The sequence below is a fragment of the Rhagoletis zephyria genome, unplaced genomic scaffold (assembly GCF_001687245.7).
Source record: "Rhagoletis zephyria isolate East Lansing unplaced genomic scaffold, Rhagoletis_zephyria_1.1 Rzeph_scaffold_00631, whole genome shotgun sequence".
Classification (NCBI taxonomy): domain Eukaryota; kingdom Metazoa; phylum Arthropoda; class Insecta; order Diptera; family Tephritidae; genus Rhagoletis; species Rhagoletis zephyria.
Window position 1 is genome coordinate 68,751 of NW_016157715.1, and position 24,055 is coordinate 92,805.

At 36.5% G+C, this 24,055-nt stretch overlaps 1 protein-coding gene across 1 annotated transcript; it reads left to right on the forward strand.

Annotated features, from left to right (window-relative positions):
* LOC108360808 (ester hydrolase C11orf54-like) lies at window positions 1-2,502 on the forward strand. The gene is made up of 4 exons (XM_017613250.1): window positions 1-591; window positions 1,281-1,379; window positions 1,464-2,077; window positions 2,153-2,502. The coding sequence occupies exons 1-4, from the start codon at window positions 510-512 to the stop codon at window positions 2,324-2,326; spliced, it is 969 nt and encodes a 322-aa protein (XP_017468739.1). The 5' UTR covers window positions 1-509; the 3' UTR covers window positions 2,327-2,502.
* Window positions 2,503-24,055: the final 21,553 nt, after the last annotated feature.

A 24,055-nucleotide genomic window follows, 5' to 3' on the forward strand; every position in this document is an offset into this window, starting at 1 on the left:
TTTGTAATTCACGTACATATGTATCTTTCCATCGGCAGCCGTGTGGTGTAGAAGCTTGTCAGCTTCGCGTATTTAACCAGAGATAAACTAGGGGCATTTTGGAAATCGAGTACCTAACAAAAACAATATCTACATTTATGCACACGCATTGGAGTGACATTATCAGGCGATAACCGCCTGCTAGGTTCCAATTTTTGTGTACATATTTTGATGAGCTAAAGTCACATTGTGGTTTAAGAGGTTTGGTTTATCTTATCGCTAAATGCAATGCACACACCCTGTAAATTATCAAATTATATTCTAATCAAATACGCTCAAAGCTTGTTGATGCTCGCGACGTGCGCATAATTCGACTTGCGCCGCGGCTTCCTAGCAAATCGAGTTCCATACTCATGGTTAGTCGTTTTTGATCTTTCACTGTGCCACCATACGTTGCTGGAAGTCGTTGATACGTTCTTCGTAAATCTTGCTATACTTCAGTTTGTCAATTAAATATAAGTACTATTATTATGGCTGCTACACTTGCGACCGAGGAGCTGCTTTATGAGGAAAAGCCATTATATGTGCCACCATTGCAAGAATTGAAAGGAGGTAAGTATCATAGTTGGCCAGGATGGACGCAAATGAAGGCACTCCAGTGTGTTTTGCTTGGTTTCTTTTTTGTTGTTAAGATGTATGTATGTTTGTTTTTTGACATTAGCCGTGACATTCAAGGTGCAAAAAAATGTACTCGGATTTACCTTTCTAATAAGCATTCCAGTTGGTGGAGGAAATGACAGCTTGGTAATTGCTAGTTTGGTTTGTGCATTGGCTAATTTAAGATGAGAAATGATAAGATAGTACGCTACAGGGTGAATCGTGTTTTCAGCTTTGATAAATTTTTTCCGTCACTCATCGAAAAAAACATTTATGATGCATTTCCGAACGTCTCTTTTGCTGTTGTTTCTAAAAAAATTTTTGATGATGATGCATTTCCTTTTTGTAGTGGGGTTTTTCAAATTAATTGTAGTTTTGAGGACAGGGTGTAAATGTGATTAATCAGGTGAATTTGAACCCTGCCAATTTCAATTCCAAGCGTATTTAATTGAAATTCACTCGGAGGTGAATTTTATTGTGTTAGTTGAAATCTTTTAAATGCAAATTTTCAACTTTTTTATCAGATTTTTTTGAGTGCAGTTTTATAGTCCATTAATAATTTTATATTATAAAGTGCTGTTAAATGGCTTTTAGGCTGAATAAACATATTTTAGCCACTTAATACTAAAAAATATATTTTACAGTTATCCAAAGTGCTTTGGCTAAAAATTTTGAAAACGTAAGCGTTGAAGTGGGTGACTGTCCCGACCTAAAGGATTCTTTTTATGGTCTTGTGGATTCAGGTGAGCATTGAAATAGTCTACCAAACCAAATACTTTTTTTCCAAAACTTACTCTTACAAAACCATTCCTCACCTTCCTACATAGGTTTAGGCGGCTCACCTTTGCTGCTCGAAATTGGCGGCCCACCATTTTTGCTGCCCCTAGTGCAACGCTCCAAGGTGTACAATGTAAAGGAAATCGTACAGAAAGCGCTTCCAGGTGTTGGTAAAATTTTGGCAATCGGTGCCGGCGCTGGCCCATTCCCCTTGCGCAACTCCAATTGCGAAGGCATCTTCAATATGGCTATCGATGAGGATGGTAACTTGAAAAATGGCAGCTACACCGCCAAGGTGCATGGTGCGGAGGAGATATGTGTGCTAGAACGCATACCCGACACTGATCCGCGTTGTGCGTTATTGTTGAATTTATATATTAGTCGCGGCGCACCAGGACCCGTTGTGAAGGTTAAGTGCAACAAACGTATTGGCGAATTGAATTTCGTCGAATGCATACGTAAAGGTTTGGAATCGCACTACAAGGAGCAGTGTGTGGGCATGGGTGGTATTTTTGTGCTGAAAAAAGGTGCGGCGCATCAGCACGTTATGCGTGATTTTAGCAAGACGCCACTGCAAACCGAGGATGAGCTGAACGAATGGCTAAAGTTCTACGATATGCCAGCGCAACTGAATGCTGTGGGCACACTGATTACACACGAACATGTGAGTTGACTGAAAATGTCTGTTAGTTTTGCTTCGAGATTAATTACTTACTTTTTGTGACCACATTTTTATTAGGATTTGGATTTACGTTTGCAACATTTCCATTCATTCTCCAAGTCTAACTGGGGTGGCCATTATCATTATGACACTACTCCTGATGTCGCTGAGTACGAGGCTTATCTGAATGTGGCCGAACGAGTGGTGCGCGTGGATCGCCCATTGGAGACGCATAAAGTGGGTCGTGATTAGAGGCTTCAAAAATAATATGGTGCTGAAAAATGGGAGAAAACTTTGTGGGAAAATAATTAAAATGCAACAGTTAGTGTTTTTTTAGCTGTTCGCAAAAGTTGATTTTATACAAATTTCTATGTATCTAAATATTTTTGTTGATTTTTAATATACATAAGATAAATTTAAATGCTGAAAAATTAACTTAATTACTTACATGCATACAATCGAGACTAGTATCACAATTTCTACCCGGTAGGACTTGAGCTCGACTCTTGGTCCGACTAACATCCAAAAACCAAAAAAAAATTTATTTTTTTTTTGTCTGATAGCAGTCGCGCTCGGCAGGTAATGGCAAATCTCCATGTAAAGGAGAACCTCGGCCAAGAATTGAGCATTACTTATGCGCCTTTTGCTGCAATTAATATAGATTGCATCACAATGGAATAAAGTTTTACCCCAACCCAAACTTGGAAATACGCATATTAGACCAGCGAGTTAGAGAAGAGGAATCAAACTAATTAATAACCGAATAAGGGCCGGTTATTCAAAGTCTAGTTAACACTAATCAGCGGATAAACATCGTTATCGACGTTGCCGACTCCCAGTTATATGCGTAGAGTCGAATTGCTGTCTATATGTTCCCGCTGTTTTGAAGTCTGCAAGACGCTATATCCAGGGTTTTGTTGCGATACAAATTTTCTTCTTAAATTTTAATACGAACCGCATGGGCTCCTAATAAACAGTCAGGAGAATCGAGAGATGACGTCCAATGTTCGGTGAGCCGACTATGCACTCATCTATCCATAAGCAGTTCACAAGCTGTCACAGGTATTTCCAAGCGCTCCCTGTTCACAGAGAAACCAAGGTATCATGTGTAGCCAATCCACTGGATTTGGAAGCACATAATCTGAGGCAATCGAGGGTGAGCTGTCCAGCAGTCCCTAAGCAGTCTCATTCCTTTATTGCCGTTTGGCTAATAACGTAGAGATTTACCCCTTTAATTGGTTATTCCTTGGTGCGTCGGAAAATTCTGGTCGGAGTACATACTTCAACTCTCCCGTCCAACTTCGACCCATTTGCGGAGACGCAGATTGGTCCTCTATTTCAGATACAGACACGCTCCAATTCACCCCTTTAGAAGTGTGTGTGTCGTTCCTTTCGCAGACAGCTAATGGACGCACCGATCCGTTTTTCCGGTATGAAGTCGAAGACTCTAAAGATTGCCGAATGATATATATGCTCGGTTAAAGAAATAAAAGAGAAACAAGTAATTTTAAAGCAAAAAACAATACCGGCTTCAATTCTCATGTAAAAATTTAAGATTATCGTTAATTTTATGATCCAATGATCGGATTTAAACGGACCACCTGTGAGGTAACAATTTTCCTTTAATAAAAGAATTATAGAAATCGGTTAACGTCGTCCTAAGTTATGCGGTAACATACACAAAAAAATATATATATATATATTCCGATGAATTGATACCCTTTTTGTGAAGTCGGTTAAAAAATAGATCTTCCTAGTCTAATGGCGGAGCGAAATGCGGTAACATTTTCCGCAATGACTTCGAGAATGAAAAGTAGGAATTAGAGATGTCGGAAAAACATCGATATATTGAAAATATCGATGTTTTACTTAGATGCAACGAAAATTTTCCACTCGATGTATAACTAGTTTATCTGTCGACGAATTGATGTTTTTTGAAAACTGGCATCTCTACTACGTTGAACTGCCGTTTCAGTTTTTCAATTGTGAAAAACGAGAAGTGAGTTTGACCAAATAAATTTTTAGAAAGTCTTAACCCTCTAACCGGTAAGAGTGCCTCAAGGCAAGGATCACAAAAATCACCTTTTGCATATGAATATGCAATGTTTCATTACACAAGTGAGATCAACGCTCTTGATCATTCTTTTTATGACATTTCTTTCTCAAATTAGAATGTAATCCGACGGGCCGTTTGCGCTCTGTAATCTGGTGTTTGCGAATAGGTGGAGGAGAAGTTCGTGTTTTCGTATTAAAAAATTTCTGATTCTCAGCATCGAAAATTTTTATTTTGGAGACGTTCTTTTAACTCAAGAATTTTATTGCCGTAAAGTGTTAGCCATAAGCTTCACGATTTTATATCTACGGTGTTGAAAATAGTTGGATTTTATGTTCTATAGCAAAAAACCTAACTGTGCCTCAAGGCACTCTTGTCGTTCGGCGCTATTTTTTTTACGCGTCGCATTTTTCTATTGCGTTTTAGTTATGGTGCTTTTTACCGGTAAGGTAAATACCTTTTATAAATTTTTCACCTGTTTTTCATAAAGTGTCCAAATAACAATATGTGCAAATCGTCCCATGATGTCGTGTGATAAATTGTCGAAGTTATCAGGCGAAGAATTCTTGAATTTATGGATTCAGTGGAGACTAGTAGTGTAGCAGAAGCTGCCGGTCCAGCAATTGTACCAACCAATGGTGATTTGATTGGAAGTAAGAGTCGGCCGCTGTGGTGTTGTGGTCAGCAGTGCGCGCTTCCACTCCGCAATGCCTGGGTTCAAACCCTGGGCAAAGCAACATCGCAAAAAATATAGAAAAAAGGTTTTTTCTTAACAGCGGTCGTCCCTCGGCAGGCAATGGCAAACCTCCGAGTGTATTTCTGCCATGAAAAACAGCTTCTACATAAAAATACAATCGCCGTTCGGAGTCGGCGTAAAACTGTAGGTCCCTCCGCTTTGTGTGACAACATCAAGGCGCACGCCACAAATCGGAGGAGAAGCTCGGCCAAACACTAGCATATGTATGTGTAAGCGCCAATCTATTATTATTATTATTATTAAGAATTTCTCTCACATATTTGGAAAATTGATTTTACGTACTGATCGTATGGATTTTTTATTGCCTTCATTGAATTAATTAACAGAGATTCTGCTGAGCTCAGCAAAGTTATCTGGCGCAAAACAAACCTTAAACTTCATATAAATGAGGTGGCATTTCGTGGCTTACCTGAGCACATAAAAGCGGTCTCGAAACCGTCGCAATTATTTCTATATTTTTCCCTAAAGAAATAATTGAAATGATTGTTCAAGAGACGAACCGGTATGCTCTAACTAATTCAGGATATAAACTTAAGATTCAATGTGAATGTCGATGATATCTGCCAGTACATCGGCATTCATTTATACATGTCGGTACATCGCTACCTGAATTTAGAGATCTAGTTGATCAAGAATGCATTCGAACCCATTCGCAAAACGATGCCATTGAAACGGCTTGAAGTCATAAAAAGATTCCCGTCGTTCCGAGATGGGGATGGACGCAATGACCGCCGTTTTTATCATTTCATTGATACCTGAATTCCGAGAACAGATCGCTGCTGGTCTTATGAGCTACACTCAGACGCGTTCGGTTAGTGGCCCATCTTCAACAAGTCAACCTTCTACTCCACAAGATGAATCGCAACCTGCTGCTCTGAGTGTTGGCAGAAAATCTATATATCGTGTTGATGACGTTCGTTTCAATGGTAACTATCAACTTCCTAAATGGCTCGAGAAAGTGGCAAAAAACGATGTAAATTTTGTAAAAAGTCGCAAACTCAATGTATTTGCGAAGTTTGAAATTTATATTTATTTGATCTGCGGAAAAAAAAATGCTTTTTGGAATAGCACACAAAAAAGTAACACATTTTTCTAGATTCCATTGCTCTGCTAAACTTTTTGGAATAAAAACGTTGGTACTTAATAAAATTTCTATCTGTTCCTATTTTTTGCTTTAACCGATAAGAGTGCCTGGAGGCACTTTTTCTTTTATCTCACCTGGAAGTCAAACGAAGCGACAAAATGGTATATAGATGACGACATTAAGTTTATCATTCCCAAGTTATGCCTGCAAAAAATTCCCAAACATTTCTGATCACTATTTCAAAGCTGCCGGTTTGAGGGTTAATTGCAGGTATGCAATCCATCTCATTCAAGCAGATTAATTTTCACAAATGAAGCAGTAGATAATTAACATTTTTTAAGCTTTTATTAATGATCACACCCACATTTGCTTCATATAAAATTTAAGCATAAAACATAATACCGAATGAAATGGTCCTGAAATTAAGAGTTTGCCTCAAATTAAGGGAGCATTTTTGGAAACTTAAAAATTTAAATTTTTATAATTGTTATGGTTTTACGAAATAATTTTTATCCTGATTCAACAATCTCTTGGAAACATAATTAGCTCAGTTATAGTAATTAATTTTACATTGTTTATTTATATTTGGCCGTTAATTGAAAATTCTGTTGATATTTTTTTGAGCTTTTAACAATTGTAGACATTCAAAAGTTTTATTGAGCATAAGACCGTTTTTCAAATGAAAAATGTTGGGTGTTTTTCAACAAAATTTTTCATTCTCCTGTAGGAATGCTCGCTAACTAAATTCTTAACTAATGCAGATTTTTATAGTGAGTTCGACCAAACAATCCGCATAACATAACTGACTTGATAATGGCTTCATATAGCCACTATATGGAAAGAGGCCCAATCTCTTCTCAATGGCGCTCTTACAGTAGTAGGTATAGAGCCACTGATGCATTTCTTCCCCGCCCCTCAATATTTGACTTCCCAAATAGCTTTTTATTAAGACCCAAATACTTCACAAATAAAGCACAACCGACCGAAGGAAGCTGGGTAATTTAAATCTGCTGGTGAACAGAACAAAATTTGTATCGCCTTCATTTTGTATTGGAATTCGCATTACACATTTTAATTTACATATATTTTTATATGTTTGTACGTACATATGCCACTGCAACCGTAATTTTGCTTCTACATTAAATAGGTACATATGTACCCAGAAACATATGCTCATCAAAGTAAAATTACCCATTCTAATAAAATTTTCATTATTTCCTTTATTAGCTGCATACCTAAATTTTGTGCACTCGCTGATTTCAAACATACACTCAAACCTTCATTCAAATTGATACGTATATCAATTCATTCTCATATTAACGCAGCTGGGTGAAACAGTTAAACAACAACTGAATGAAATGATTACCGTTGTTAGTGTCGTTCATACAAAGAAATCATTTCATTTAAACACTCGCCTGTCGCTACCAACAACGCACATAAACACATTTGTTTGTTTCTGTTTCCCCTACACCCCCAACAAAGCCTTTGCATTCATGTGTATATCCAGCAGCATTAACTGTACATATATACCTACATATATAAAAGCCCGCTACACCGCCATTATTACACGAAATCGGTTATTTATTTTTGTTTTTTTCGCAATGAAGCAAATAACTGCACACACAAAATGCACACATGCATACATATCCGCTAGGGTGTGGCTTTGTACTGCGCATTCATTCACTCACTCACCGCTGCTGCGCTCTGTATTCACTAACACCGATTTAACAGACATTTTGATTGTTGGCGCTCTTCCCCAATTTAATGTGCTCTCAGCTCCAATTTGCGCAGTCATAGCAGCAGCCAATAGGCGTTGGCTGCGTTTGAGAACTCGAAAGTATAAATAAATAGGGGAAATGTATTCGCTTATATGTAAATGTATATAGTGAGTGGCGCTCTGTTTGCATGCTAGCGCTCTCATATGCATAATATGTGGTTATAAAGGGGTGTTGTTGGTAGGTGGGGAATGTATGTAGTTTGGGGCGATTAAAATAAATGGCGGCTGTGCGTGTCTGTTCTGTTATTTATGTTCATATCGCAGCGGCCATAACGTTTAGAAGACACATCGTGAAAAGCGTAATAATTGTATGGAATAATGTTGCCACCGGCAATACTCTACTCCCACACTATTTACGAGTAATTTTGCTGCTCTGCACAACTTTCACTGCCATGTCGTTAAAGTCGATGCTAATAGAGGCATACATACATATGTACAGTATCGGTCATATCTATAGCACGCCATTTCAAAGTGATATTGTGTGCCAGTTATGTTTATTTATTTATTTTTAAGAATTTTCAATTAAAATATAGTTCATTCTCAGACAAACCCCATATAAACCCAAGTTTAACAATTTGTAGAAAACTTCAAAAAAGTGCAACAAATTTTCACCTAAGTTTCAAACTTTTTTCTCGGAAGTGTTAGAATTTTTTCGAGTACACAGTTTTTTAGCCACTGCAATTTTAGTCTGATAATGTGCAAATTTCAAGTGGCTACGAATTACCGTTAATTTTTTAGAATTTTTTTTGTCGCATTGGCTTCCATATAATGAAAAAACTTTTTTCTTAAACACCTTTGGAGAAAAAAATTCTAAAAAATCAACGGTAACTTTCAGTCACTTGAAACTTGCACATTATCAGACTAAAATTGATTGGGCTATAAAACTGTGTATTCAGAAAAATTCAAATACTTCTGAGAAAAAAGTTTGAAATTTAGGTGAAAATTTGTTGAACTTTTTTGAAGTTTTCTACAAATTGTTAAACTTGGGTTTATATGGGGTTTGCTAGAGAAAGAACTGTATTTTAATTGAAAATTCTCAAAAATAAATAAATAAACATAAGTTGCACACAATGGCTGCGTTTCTTTATACATTCCGGATAATCCAATTTCACAGCCGGAATAAACAGAATGCGTTTGAAATATACGTCAACATATCATCAGGAACGTTCTAAAGAATAAATAAACAAAAAAGTTTATTCCAAACGTTCAGAATGAATAAAGAAATGCAGCCAATATCACTTTGAAATGGCGTGCTATAGATATGACCGATACTGTATGTATGTATACATACATGTTTACATGGTAAATATGCAAATTAAATGTTTAAAATTGCAAACATTTTGAATGTAAAAATGCATTTTCTACTAATAATAAACATTAAGTGCTCATATTTAATCAATTTCAAATATTTTATGTGCAATTTTGCTCTACGCAACAAATTTGGTATGTGAAAGTAAGCAAGAAGTGTTTAATTTTGTTAACACGGTGTGTAAATTTGAACAAAGTAGGAGAGGAAACACAATTTTTTTTAGAGTGTATTCAAGTGAACCGTGGTGTATGTATTCATTTTCCCATTTGCATACGAAACAAGACGCGATTATATGATGTGAATTGCACTGTTTTTAGTCGATTAATTTTAATCATCTGACTAGTTTGTAGGTACATAAATATGTATGTACATATAACAAAGATATTTTCCATCAGAAAAATCCCACTTCCCGCCCAAAAGCCGTACGATTTTCCTTCTGCAAAGCCATAAGCATCACTAATATTTCCATTTAAGCCTTTGTCTAAATTTTATGCAATGTTATGTCAACAGTGCTAACCAAGAAGTTAACTTAGAGTTAATTTCAATAGAAACGTTTGAATTCCAAGTAAATACAGCAGGCATCACTGTCGCCCATTATTGCCCCTTTCTCAAGCCGTCAATGTCAAATCTCTTTTCAATTTCATTGGATATATTTTAGGCAAAGATGGTAGCAAAATAACAGCCAGTCTCCAAGTTCGCCAATATCCTTCGACTATTGCATGCGTTTACGTAAAATTTCATAACTCTTCCAGCGAAAGAGTCGACTAAATAAAAGAATAAGAAAAAAGTGTGAAACAAAAGTAAAAAGATTGTTGAGTTTTCTGTTTGTATTAAGAAAAAAAAACACGCATTTTCCCCTTTTATGCAACAACGGCTTATTCCGAAAACTCTTTTACTTTAGCCTTTGAGCGCAACAAAACCCTTCGAATCGCCATTCCTTAAGTGTGGCCTTCGATGCTTAATGCAAGGCTTTCCACTCGCTCTACGCCTCAAATTACACTGACAGTAAATTCTTTTGCAAAAATTTAACCCGAAATCGTCAAATTTACGCCTTTTCATGTAACCTTTTCTTTACGCCTTTGACGCAATTTTCATTTCTCTTCTCACTCACTTTTCTACCAAAACAACAAAAACAACACCATTAACACTTTAACCTCGCAACTGTAATGGCAGAAGCCATCGACAATTTGTCGGCTAACCGCCGCTTGCAGGTAACATCCAGCAGCAGCCGTCAAAACGCCAACGCGTTGGCATTTATGCAATGCAACCGTGTTTTACTGTTTTTTTTTTTTGCTAAGGATAGTTTCTCCTCAGCCGGAAGACAATTTCTTTTCTTTTCTACAGCTTGCATAATCGGGTTGAATGACCCATTATGGACGTGTTGTAATACTAACAGTGGTAAACGAAATATAAAAAAAGAGTAAAACAAAAAGTGAAATAAACAAACCAAAAAACGCAATCGTCAAACTGCCCGCTGATGTGCCTTGCCGCGCCGCTTTGCCACTGCACAGTGAAAGTATATACGCAACCCGTTGAAGAAAAGGAAAAACAAACAACGCATAAAAGGATAAAAGGTTGTAAAAAACGTATTGTATAAAAAAAAAACTGCAAGCGGCAAGGCTGCGCAAAAATTTAGGTAACAACCAACTAAAAATTGCCTTTACACACATTGTTGCCCAACTTTGCGGCATTTACGCAAGTCGCCGCCGTTGCCGGTATATGTATGTAAGGGACGGGCATAAGCAACGTCAGCGGCTTAAAAAGGATGCTAAAGGATGCTTGAATGGCGCGCATAAATGCCTCTAAGAATCGCTAAGAATTTCATAATGGGCAAATGAGTTGCGAATTGTTGGCTTTGATGGCGTGAAAGGGCCGCGGTGCGGTAATACCTGGTTGAGGAGCGTAAAATGCCGAACAAAAAAAAAAAAATGAAAAAAGGGGAAAAGCAGATATGAGGTTTGTGCGTGTTTTCTTCGCAATGTTACGAACCCACTAAAAAAAAAAAAAATGACTACAAAGCAGCGTAGCATTGACTTGTCTACATATTGGCGTAGAAGTTGAGGAGAAAGAGTCATCAACATGAAAATACTTAGTGCAATGAGTAGATTTGTACTCGCATACCTGGTGTATTCACTCAGCTTACAAAAAAGTGGTATGAAGCCGTTGAGGGAATTGAAATAAATAAGTTAATTTACACTTTCATGTTATTGTAATTGTTTTTTGTTTTTTGTTTTGCATTTGGGGTGGAAACACTTTCGAGATTATGTAGATACATACATATGTAGCTTATTTGCAAAATGCAATTAGAAACAGTGTGACCGCGGGCTTGTGAAAAATTGTAGCAGAGACGAGACTTAAAATGTATTAATTGTATCACTTTTTTACAAGATTTTATTTAACTTTTATTTTAAGTATAAAAGTATTAATACGGAATAAAACCAATATTCTTTTATGAAAAACCATTTTTCAAAAAAATTTAACATTTACCTATTGATTACAAAAAGGTACACGTATCAGTTGTACTTGGTACTAGTATAATAATAATAAAGAATATATCTTACTTGTATGAGTTCTACTAGGGATTAGTGTAATAGAAACAGCAAAAATGGTTTTTATTTATAGTTTAAATACTTTTTGAACTTATAGAATTCAAATTTTTTAATCATTTTTAAGGCATTTCGAAAACATTATGCATTCTATCATTGGAAAAGTGAAGCAATTTGTTCTATTTGTTTTGATCAAATTCAGAGCTGTGCGGCAAATAAAATTAAAAATAAAAGAAGTTAGTTTGAAATATGTATAAAAAAGTTATTTAAAGCATTTTTTAGCTTGCTTGATCCCCCTTGCTTACTTAAACGCAATCTAATTTATTATCGAATTTCAAAAGCTGCCAATTTTCTCTTTGTCGCTTTTTTGTACAAGTTAGGAAAATTGTTTAAAACTATTAGAAATGTCGAATTAGCGCTTTCTTTATATGACAATGGATCAATAGATGCAAGGCTTCTCCAAATTGCCCTTTTAAAATTAAATCTCTTTTTTATTTGCACAGAAAAATCAATAGATATAAATTGAGGAGAATTTTTTTTTATTTCTAAAATTTGGACTTTACTTAAATATGCTATTGATATATACACACGCCTCTGCGGTGCAAGTAATGCTTGGCATACGGTTTAGTTTGACAAAAAAAAGACAATATAAGTAAACAGTTACTTTCAAAATTGTTATATAACTTATGCAATTTGTATCATTCGTATTGAGATATCCAAAATATTTGGCAAAAATAAATAATGAATTTTTGTCATGAAGTTTATATCAAGTTTGTCGACTTTATAAAAATGAAATTTTCAGAGAGCGAACGTTTGACACTCGAAAAATTTTATAATTTTTAACACCAATGTAGTTTTGAAACTCGGTAAATTCATCCACCCTTTTAGCATTATGTGCGAAAAAACTGTAAACAACTCTGTTAAGTTTTTCGACTTGAACGGGAATTTTTTTACACGATTGGAAAAGTATCAAAATTTAAAAAGAAGTATCCCTCCAAATTTTATCGAAAAATGTATCACTTTTGATCCACCTGGATCAAAACGGTCACACTGATTAGAAATTCATGCTGTTTCGTAAGTTAATACCTTTTTGGCATTTCTCTCAAACCCTAGGCTTGTTCTATATCGAAAAACTAAACCCGTATTTTTTATTTTGAAATCAAAAAATATTTTGCTTAAAGCGCTGAAAGTTTTCTATGTATTTTATATGTAAAAAAAAACTTTTCGACGAAAAAGATTTAACAAAGTTTTAGTTTGAAACTGTTTTGAACAAATAGCTCTGAAAAGACTTTACTTCTAAACTACATGTAGATAGAAGCGTTGCCACCTGTTTTAAGAATAAAATTAAATTTGAGTTAAGAGAATTAGATAATTTAAATATGTATCACAGTTTGGGTATCAGACGAGAAAGGTTTAACAAGGATTTGGTTTTAAAATATTTTTAACAGGATTGCCACCTGTTTGAAAATTCGAATTTAATTAAAGTGTATGTACATAAGTTCTATGAAATTTTTAAATATGAGCGTTAAACGGAGAAGTAGTAGGAAATCTTGAGGGTTGCCACCTGTTAATAATTTATGGGAATTATTAAGTGATGGATATCAATTAAAATGGGTCGAAGAAGGCTTTATTTATGATTGCTACGTATTTAAAAAAACGAATTCCATATATACATTGGTAATTGATATAAGTACCACAATGTCAGGCGCAAGAAATCTACTTTTTTTCGTAAATTAGTAGCCTGTTTTAAAAGAACTTTATTCACAAATCGATGAGGGTAAATAAAAAATATTGATTTTGTTAATATGAGATACATCATTTAACTCTCTCATAAACAATGCCTAATCGACGATAAATTGGTAGACCCAAATAAATTTTTGTTTATATTTGCGCTACGAAAAGTTAGTAATGGCTTGGGTATGCCACATTCGAATATATGTTTAATTTTCTTACTTTTTATATAATAATCAATTTATAGAACAATACAAATTATCTTTCATACATTCATATGTATGCGCACACTTCAAACGACCTTCTGTCACTTCCAATTCCCAAAATCGGCTACAAACTAGCTACATATGTATGTAAATAAACAAATAAGCGCACAAATAACTTCTGAGAATCAAATAATTTGACTATTTTTCTTAATTCCCAATTCTCATCGACCTTTGCCACTGCTCGTGCTCATAACCCCACACTCGTTGTGTAGTACCCTTTCCTATTCAAATCGGCAGCGACATCACCACATCCTTACGCTCAAACAATGCCGCAGCGACCGAGCTATCTATCTATCCAACAACTAAGTGGACAAGTAGCTGTGGAATTAGCAACCCTATCAGCAGTTGCATTGTTGGCCGTGCGAATCTCTCTTGCACGCTTCATGCACTTGCAAATTCGTGCACATACAACTGCACGCTCGCTCTGCTTTGGCGTACCGTACCCCTCACATTTGTAGCTTAAAGGTTTTCAATAACTGCGCTCGACACGCTCAATCCTTTGCGTGCGCCTACCCCTTTTTTTCGCTTGGCTTGCTGCGGCGCTGGCTTTGTTTGGCCTTTTGCGAAAATTGCCAAGTACTAATCCTTCTAAATGTTTGACTTCATTTTCGACATAAACGGATTAGCAAATATTGAAAATGATCGGTCGACCAGAGGCGTGTGGGCGCGTCTGCGTAGGCGTTACGCCTTCTATGTACATACATATATGCTGCCAACAAACATACACTGAGCAGTCGATGCTGGTGAGCGTGAAGGATGCATTTCAAAGGAGACGACGATCAGTTCCATTATACCGTTGTCGTTTCAATTTAAGCCTTTACGCTTACTTCAGGTATGTATGTATGTATGTAAACAAATATTTATACACGAGCGCATGTTTGTATTTGCTCATTGCGAGCGAGCGAGAAATGAAAGGATTAAAGCGTCGGACAGTAAAAGGCGTGGTCGCTTGAAAGGACTCCAGTGTGTTTTTGGTTAAAAGAAAGGGGTGAGTTCTGTTGTACGGATAATGCGCTCTTAATCGCCGGATTCATGACGATCATGAACGTCCGTCCGTAAGGATATAATCGAATTTGCGAATATGCTCAGACAGTAGTTTGCTGGAACTGTGGGCTGGCTACCTGCGACTGAGTACTGCGAGGGTCATTGAGCGGCTTAACTGCGTTTAGCTCGGCTAATCGGCGCATAAAGTTAACTAAAAACTTAAATATTAAACGGGAATGTTCAGCGGCCGGTTTGTTTAACTGTTTGTTTGTATTTGTTTATATGTTTATTTTGCAAAGAAATGCCTTTTCTCAAACGTTCCGACCATGACTTGGAATACTGTAAAAGAGTTTATGTTTGAATTCGCAAAAATACTCTATTCGAAGATGAACAAAGCGAAAGGGGTGTGCTAAAGGGTTGTATTCTGGAACAAGTTAATATGGAAGCGTGTCGGGATATTTTTTCCGAAAACCATTGTGATCTCTAAAATCGCTATTGTTCGCGGAGGGCAGTGCGGCGTGTTAAATCGCTGATAAATGGTAAGACAGACTGTGTCGGATAGTATTTTTATTAGTAAACTTTTTGATATGAATAAGTAAATAAAATTTATTTTTCGGTTTCATAGAGACTTTGCTATTAACTAAGAATATTACTTAAAAAAATCAAAAAAAAAACATTACAGGTCAAGGAAATGTGAACGAAAGCGATTGCGTTTAAAGGAGTTACTCAGCCATTTCTGTATTCACTATCTAAGCAAAAGGCTTAACTGCTACCGATGTGGTCTTAGCTCGCAACTGGCCGATATAAGTAACTACATACATATGTATGTGAAGCATACCACTCGTCAGGGATATACTAGATAACGTGGCATTTGACCACTGAAAATATGACCGACAGGCTTGAAAATTTACGGAATAATTTTTACTGAAGTTTTCGAAACGAGAAAGAGGTGCAATTCATTGTGCTAAGAATGGAATGGCGTATCCGAGACCTAAAAATTTAATGCCGGGATGGGTGGAATCGGGTTAGAATATTAGGCCCGCACCCATCTCTAATCGGCACCCACGGAACCCATCGTACAAAACTGAGAAAAGTGGATAGGCTGGTTCGGTACCAAAAAATTGGATGTGGATTTCCAAATGTATCTCCATTGGAGAACCAACACATTTTTGGCATGCAAAATAATCTGAGTTCTCCACATGAGAAAAGCGGGCCTGAGTTAAAATTTAAAGAGAATTTGCCCCCGATATAGGGTAGTGAACAGCCGCAAGTTACCGCTAAGTAGGCAGTACTTCTTCGAGAATGATGAAAGAGCTGCCGTAACGATAAATTATCACTGAAGTACCGCTATGATCAATGCCTTTTTGGAGATGTTCACCTGGATGAAATGTGGTTTCAAAAAGACAAAGGCCTCATGCCACACAACGTACCCAGTTCCGAGTTGAATACTTTCAGAGCTGGAGCGTCGGTGTCCATTCGAATGACATGGCCAAGCCAGCGGAGTCACTGTATTTTAATTAGCTGCACTGTGTCCGCATCAATGTAAAGCTCATACAGCTCATCGTTTCATCGTCTTCGGTACTCGCCGGCGCCGATGCGCAAAGGCCCGTAAATATTCCGCAAAATCTGTCTCTCGAACACTCCAAGAGCCGCCTTCCGTGCTGCTACCATTCAGCTGAGATGGAAAAGTGTTCCCTCCATAATTTAAGTACGTTCTGGGCATACATAGGTCACTAGGTCACCATTGTTGTTCTTACAGGAGTTCGCCCTGTCCTTGGATCCTTCCATAAGTTACCTAACTCTCTAATAAAATTTTCGGGCGTTTTTCCTGTTGGCCAGCATTTCAAGCTCTTCGCATTCATAGCTCGCGATGCGTAATTGCAAGCATTCTTAGATAGATATTCGGTTGAGGAGTGCAGAACTCGTAACAATATTGGTGTACTCACAATTTCCTCAACACTCAACTGTCAATAATGACATATTTCGCCTTTTAATTAAAGAAACAAAAAAAAAAAATCAAATAAAAATGTCTTATGCATTTTAATTGTTACATTTAGTGCATTAAGAGCATTTAAGTATTTCGCAGGGAATGCATTATTCATAAACATGAAATATTGCGGCAATGCACTGTGGTCGAGTATACAGTGAAACCTCTCCTAACGGACACCTCTATTAGACGGACATCTCCCTTGGACGGACACTTTTCCTATACCAAGTTTTAAGTATAAATTTCGGAACAAATTACTCTCTCTTAAGCGGACACTCTCTTGGCCGGACGCGGACAGTTATTTTGCATAAAATTGACACAAAAAACTCTATTGAGCGGACGCAAACCTCTTATCAACGGACATTAAGATTTATTTTCATAACAAATCAAAAACTCCCGTTGAGCGGACGCGAACTCCTCATAGTCGGACTACTAAATGGAAAAAGGGGACTTCCCGCATAAAATGTGATTGTTATGCACACATTTAGTTTGGTTTGCGCAGTGGTTTAGGATCGTTATTTGAATTATCAGAAACCCTTGGAGAATCCAATTCCAATTCTGATGAATTTATAACAATAGATAATAATAAATGCATGGACCGAAAATTTAGATTTCTGGTTGGATTTTGTTACTGATAAAAANCGTCCGTCCGTGGACAAAGAGAGATTGAAAGCCACTTGAGATTATAGCTGCTAGACATGGCTTGCCTGCCGGCAGGGTGGTAGTTTTTGCCTGTGTGGTAGCTGGCTGGCAAGCAGTTCAAGAATGTCGCCACACAACGTCAACGTCGCAGTTCCGTATCTACTTAAAAACCAATTAGCAGTCCATTGCAGCAATAACAAACACAGACGGAAGGAACACGAATGAAGCGAGAGAGCAAGGAAAGATCAGTGGCATATCATGCGGTTGCTATATGTAAATTCTATAAACATGAGTTGTATAAATTTTTATGTATAGATGTAAATATGTCTGTCTTGGAGGGAAAGTGCGATCTAATATGTTGACGATTGCTTGTAAGTGGTCCTGTTCTTGTGGCTGCCTAATTTCGATGGCTTGTAATTGCGTGTAAACTTGTATGTTTAAATTTGTGGTCTTTTTTTTTTTTTTTTTGATGATTGCCTTCGAGCTGTTAAGTGATCGCTCAATTATGTCGTCACTTTGATCTTGGCATATGGCCGCCGCAGACTTTACTAAATGCACCAACTAAAAACTTAAGTAACTAAGTAAAATTGCATTAGCATTCATTTTGCTATTAATTTGCTGTAATTTGATGTTTTATTTTAAAATTCTAAACATCTTATTCAAGTGTTTACGTATTTTGTATTATGTGCGCTTCCGAAAATGCAAAGGCAGACAGATGGCGTTCATCACCGGATATGTGTAGGCAAATCTTTGCATATACGAGTATATATTTAAGGATTATGAAAGGAAAAGTAAATAGGGTTTTTTAGCTAAAAATAGTTAGGAAAATATGGCATTGTAATTAGTAAACAAACCGGGCACATAACGTGGGAAAACAAGAATAACATAGCCACTTAATTAATTGTGGTATTTATAAGGCCTCGGAGGTGTCTATTGTCTTTTGTCGTAAAGTTTTTAACGATTAAATATACACGGTGTCCTAGATCATCCGTCCACCCCCCATGAAATCTTAGATCCTCTTTCTTTTGGTGGTATTATTAACTTACGGTTTCGACCGGAGGATAAAAACACGTAACTTATGTTTGAAACTAAATGACCTTCGAATTTCAACTCGTCTTGGACTTCTTAAATGGACGAATACGTTTTTATTGAAAAAAAAAAAAATATATATATATATGAATCACCAAGGCTTTCGATTTCGGCTGGCTAAACTGACCGGAACTTCCGGTCCGGAAGTCAATTTTTTTTAAATGGGACATACATGTTTTTTTTACTCTGCGGACAAAAATACGTAACTTTTGTTGGCAATTTTTATTGGGATGGACTTCCGGTCTGTTAAACCCACTTCCCAGCGAAACCGAAAGCCGGTAATACCACCAGAATATAGAGCATTCCCTATTTGGTAGATCATATTTCTCCGTAAAAAAAAAAACATTTCCCTCCGTTTAAGAGGGGGTGGACAGTCCACTGTTGGTCTAAGAGACCGAGGACACGAAGCCACAAGCAAATATTTCACAAGAGTGAGAAAACTTAAAGTATGACTATACTGATACCTTTCGGACCCTATAAATATAATTTTTTGCGCTAAAAGTTTACGGCAAACGACAACACAATACACTGAGATAAATAAACCACATCGAGGTCCAAAGACCAACAAGACGTAAGTGACATTCTTTTAAATTTTTATTTCTTTTTTGATGCAGGAATATTCATAGAGCATCTAGATCAGAGGTGGGCTGCTTCGGCAGAGCATTTTTGTAGTGTGCGTGCAATTAATGTCACTGTGTGCGTGCAATCGATGTCACTGTGTGGGTGCGAACAAGTCGTGCGGTTGAATGAAGTTTTCGCTGTCTTCCCAAGCAGAGCGTGTATGCCGCTGCCCAGCTGTGATCTAGATGCACTTCTTAATCAAAAATACAATTGTGAAAAACTGATTTTTGTACACAGAAATCTGGTCACCGTACCCAAGCATCATGCAGATTCGTAGATGGAAACCGATCTTTCCGCATTTTCACTTTTGGCGCAAAATAAACGCCAAAGCTCTTCCATGAGAATTTAGGGCAGGACTCTTGATCGATTGAAATAAATAGCATAAAATTTAACAGCAAAACTAAGTGGTATGGAAATAATCGGTATTAATGATGTATCACGCGGCACATTTCAACTATTTCATATAAATTAAAACCGAAATAGCGATTTCTTTCGCTTTAATTTATGAATCAGAATGCAGTATTTACTGGCTGCGTGCAAACCGAACATTCATATGGCCACACAGGATATGGCAGATTATCTCATTCCTAATCGCGTGGGTGGTGTATATACATACATATGTACACACCTTGAATACACACCTAAGCATACATATATTGTATGTGAATCGCCCTTTCACGGATATAGAATTTTATTGCTGCCGCTGGCTGACTGCTACGGGTAAATGACAATATTGGCAACAATGCAAAGTATCAGAAACGAAAGGATATAAATTACACATGCGGGCATGTTTGTACGCGTATTTCTCCACGCGCTTCGCAAATCAAGGAAGAAGGGGAAGGTATATTTTAAACGGTGCGTATAGATCGAACGAAGTGTTAAGGATTTATAGGATAGGAACGGCGTAAATTGATTGTGTTTTGCGGTTTTAAATGGCTGGCGATTGTCAACCGAAAACGGTGGGTGGATGTTAGTATCTACCAGTACCCGACGGCTACGTGTGTATCAATTCATTTACAAAATCACAAAGCATTAATTTCAATCAATTAATTTGCGAAACAACTGCATATGTACATACATACATACTACATACAAATTTACAGAGCGCATGCACAACCACAGCCGTGTCTTTATTGTTGTTTTAACCCTGGTCGTTGTTGTTGCCACGGTGGGGTTGTACGTGTTAAAAGGGATATTATACTAATTGTTGTTGTTGTTGTTGCCTGTTGGCATTTTCGCACTGCTTTTGTGGGTGGGTGGCACTGCTGTTACGCAGCGATTTGAACAATTAAATACTGAAAATTGTCGAGGTTAATTGGGCATTTTATTGTTTCGTATTTTGTCTCTCTTTCCGTTTATAATTGAATTGTTTGAAATGTATTATTGCCACAATGATGTCAAATAATGTTAAGTGTTGTAATTGCTATACTGGTCAGTGTTGATGAGGCGTCGCGGCGCTGGCGATACCAGGTGTTCCGCTGGCGAATTCGTTTGTGTGGTGGTAGGGATGCTAAATCGACTAAAGATGGAATAGTCGCAATAAGTTCAGACATAATATTACGAATAAACTTTGGTGCTTAGATTTAAGTAATAGCTCGCAGAATGGTAACTTCAGGGCATTTTATAAAGTACTAAGCAAGTTTAAAAAGGAATGAGGTTTTCGCCTATATTTTCCACTTAGGGTTTCGAGATCAAAATCCTAGATCAAGGAAGGTTTCAATAATGTACTCGGGAGGTATTGCTAACATTTATTAGGAGAGCGTATATTGCTCTTATCTTTGACTGTCAGGGTTAGGGACTTTTCAACGCATTGAATGGTGAGACCCAAATTAATTGTTGTGCTAAATTTGGTAGAAATTTGTGAAACGGTTACTAAGGTGCCACGCGCATTTAAAAAATTTTAGAAGAACACAGATTCTTGCTAAAAACAATACTCGATATACAGTGAAACCTCAATATAACGAAGTTGGAGGGGTTGGAAAAATGATTGGTTATATAAATTTTTTCGTTATATTTATAGAATGTCAAAACAACTAAAAATGCAAAATTTTTTAAGAATTTTATCGTGGAGTATCAATGTTTATTTCAATAGTGTTATGGAGCTTTGTACCACGATTTTATTTTAAAGGTAAAATGAAAAAAGTAACAAAGTTTAAGCGGTAGAAGTTAAAGCTACTATTTCGGAGATTACCACATCTCCTCATCAGACTTCTTTCTCTAAGCTTCTAGACTTCAAAATTCGCTTTGATTGAGGTTATATTTATATGTAAACATACTTTAAAAGTCAAAATATTCCGAATTCACTATTTCGAGTCCTAACCGCCAAAATAATGTAAGCGACGTTTTTTTAATTTTCTTTTTGATGCAGAAATGTTTTTATATGCTCAAGGAATGTTTCTGCATTAAAAAAAAAAAATTTGAAAAAAATGTCGCTTACGTTATTTTGACGATTATGGCTCGATATATTCCTAAGGTTTTCACGCTCATTTTTTTGTTGCATCAATCCAGCATTTTTGTGTAGAATATTTTGCGAAAACGAGGTTTTGCTAGAGGACTCGGCATACATTTTTTATATTGAGTTTTTCGTTTTGTCAAAGTTCATTTTATAGAGTTTTCCTTGTTCCAACTTTGAGCCCTGGAATTTGAGATTTGGCTCCAGTGAGTACTGAAATATCGTAGCTATTACTTTTTTTTTAAATTCCGTTATATGGGACCGATTTCAAAAATTTTCAATGCGTTGCTTAGTGAGATAGAAAAGCAATGCGTATTCAAAAATTTTATAGTAAATCGGTTGCTAAGATGTACACATTTTACCTTTTCCTATAAAAAGAAACAAACAAATTTTTCTGTTAAAAGGAATAACATTCTTATGTAAGTTTTGAGCAATTTCCCTGCGGCATTTACTTCTTAAGGTCTTTTTAAGTAGTAGAATTTTTCTAATAAATTCACAACTAAAATAAATTTATTAAAACACCTACATATGTATGTAGAAGTGTGCATACCACATAAAAACTGGAAGGAGAAAAGGATCGTTTATTGAGGTTTTCCCTGGACATTCATGCCAACAACTAACACATCAACATATGTAAGCCACTTTGAATGGCCATTTTCAGGCTCATAAACTTGTAAAGACTTCATAATTCCCAGTAAATGGCTAACAAAAACGTTGACTATACATACATACAAAACACAACAACAAAAAATGCCCAAGAATATTTGAAAAACTCGCATATCAAAGTTACTGTTCGCGGTTACCAACCACCGTAGCAAATCTTCAACGGGTATTGTTTGCATGTCATTTGCCTTTTGCGACCGACTGTACAGTGATATATGTACTCGTATTTATATATGTATGTGTGTATGTATGTGGAGTTCAACGAAGACAAGTTCTGCACGCTAGTGTTTGTAGTCCTATTAATTCGTAGTTTTAGTGTTGCTATTTGCTTTCTGCTTATCTTCGGAATCTTCATGTGTTTCTAATGAGCTGCATTCATGTGGCTACCACTGCGCTGCACTAACAACAAACACTGCGCGCAACAAAAACAACTAAGCAGACATCTACTTAGCTGGCTAGCAAACCCACAATAAAAGTAGAAGGTCAATTGGCTGCGTACTAAACTGAGTACTAACTGCATGGACACCAAATATGTAAGTATGTATGCACATTAGGGTGATCCAATAATGGATGTGAGAAAAAGTAAAGTCGGAATTTTTGTGCTATCGCCCCCTAGGATTGTTCTAACTCGCAAAAAATATTCCCCTGTTTTTTTTTTCATTTCGACTGCTGAGTGGAAGATCGACCTATCTCGGCAGCCAGTTCGAAAACGCCCTATCTCGAAAAAATATTAAAAAACGCTCTATTTCAGAATTTTATTGAAAAAGACTCTATCCCAGAATTTGGTTGAATAACGCCCTATCTCAGAATTCGGTTCAAAAACGCCCTATCTCACTTGAAAATGTATTGAAAATGTGCTTGTGCTTATGGGCGCTTTTGAATCGGCAGCTGAGAAAGGGCATTTTTGAAACGAATTCTGAAATAGGGCGTACTTAAAAAATTTATTGAGATAGGGCATTTTCGAACTGGCTGGCGAGATAGGTCGATCTTCCACTCAGCAATCGATTTAGAAAAAATATTTTTAGAGGTCGCTAAAAGCGCTCAAAATTTTTTTATGGGTCCCGTCATTGTATTTTCTTAAAGTTTTGAGGAACCTATAAAAATATGTTAATATTAAAAAAATGTTTAATAAAACATTAGGTATTATTATTGAAAGTGTCCTGTAGAGAAACAAAGTTTTCCCCTTGAAGAATTTTTAATTTTCAAGAATTCGATACCACTTCTACGAAAAATTGTTTTTCCCCATATGAAAGCCCGCATGCAGTTCTCAAGAAAAATCACAAAAAATATTTTCTTTTTTGGTTGTTGTTGTTTCCGACAGGGTGGGTGTATGATGTATTATGGAACGAATTTCCGTCATCCCTTGTCAAATTTGGTTTGGAGACAAACCGGTTTCGGCGTTGTGCCATCTTCAGTGTCATTTTTCGTTCTGCATAATTTTTGTTGGTTGCTCGTATTTATACTCCTTGTTAACTACCTCTTTCTTTTGTTAGGTACGTCTTTGTAAAAATCACGGACTTCTACCTGCCGTCAAAAACGAGCCAAAACAATTCATCTACCTATTGAGTACCGCAAACACTGCAAAACTAAAAAGACGTACCTAACAAAAGAAAGAGGTAGTTAACAAGGAGTATAAATACGAGCACCCAACAAAAATTATGCAGAACGAAAAATGACACTGAAGATGGCACAACGCCGAAACCGGTTTGTCTCCAAACCAAATTTGACAAGGGATGACGGAAATTCGTTCCATAATACATCAAAAAATATTTTGTTTATTTCTGTTTTAGGAAAAATACTTTGCGGTTGCTGTAATTTTTCCTGAAGAAATGAAAATACGTGCGTTTCTTTTTTAAGAAGAAGAAAATTTATTTTCCATTTCTTGTGCGTAAATTTTTATGTGTAGATATCAATTTTAAGTTTTTCTTGAGAGCTGCGGACAGGCCTTAAAATATATAAACGGAAAATTTTGAGCGCTTTGAGCGACCTATAAATATTTTTTTATTTCAACATAAAAATA

Bases quoted from the DNA above. Each gene is read 5' to 3' on its own strand.
- LOC108360808 (XM_017613250.1), top strand. From the start codon at position 510: ATGGCTGCTACACTTGCGACCGAGGAGCTGCTTTATGAGGAAAAGCCA. The intron at 592-1,280 runs GTAAGTATCATA...TATATTTTACAG, and splicing joins ATTGCAAGAATTGAAAGGAG to TTATCCAAAGTGCTTTGGCT. The intron at 2,078-2,152 runs GTGAGTTGACTG...CATTTTTATTAG, and splicing joins CACTGATTACACACGAACAT to GATTTGGATTTACGTTTGCA.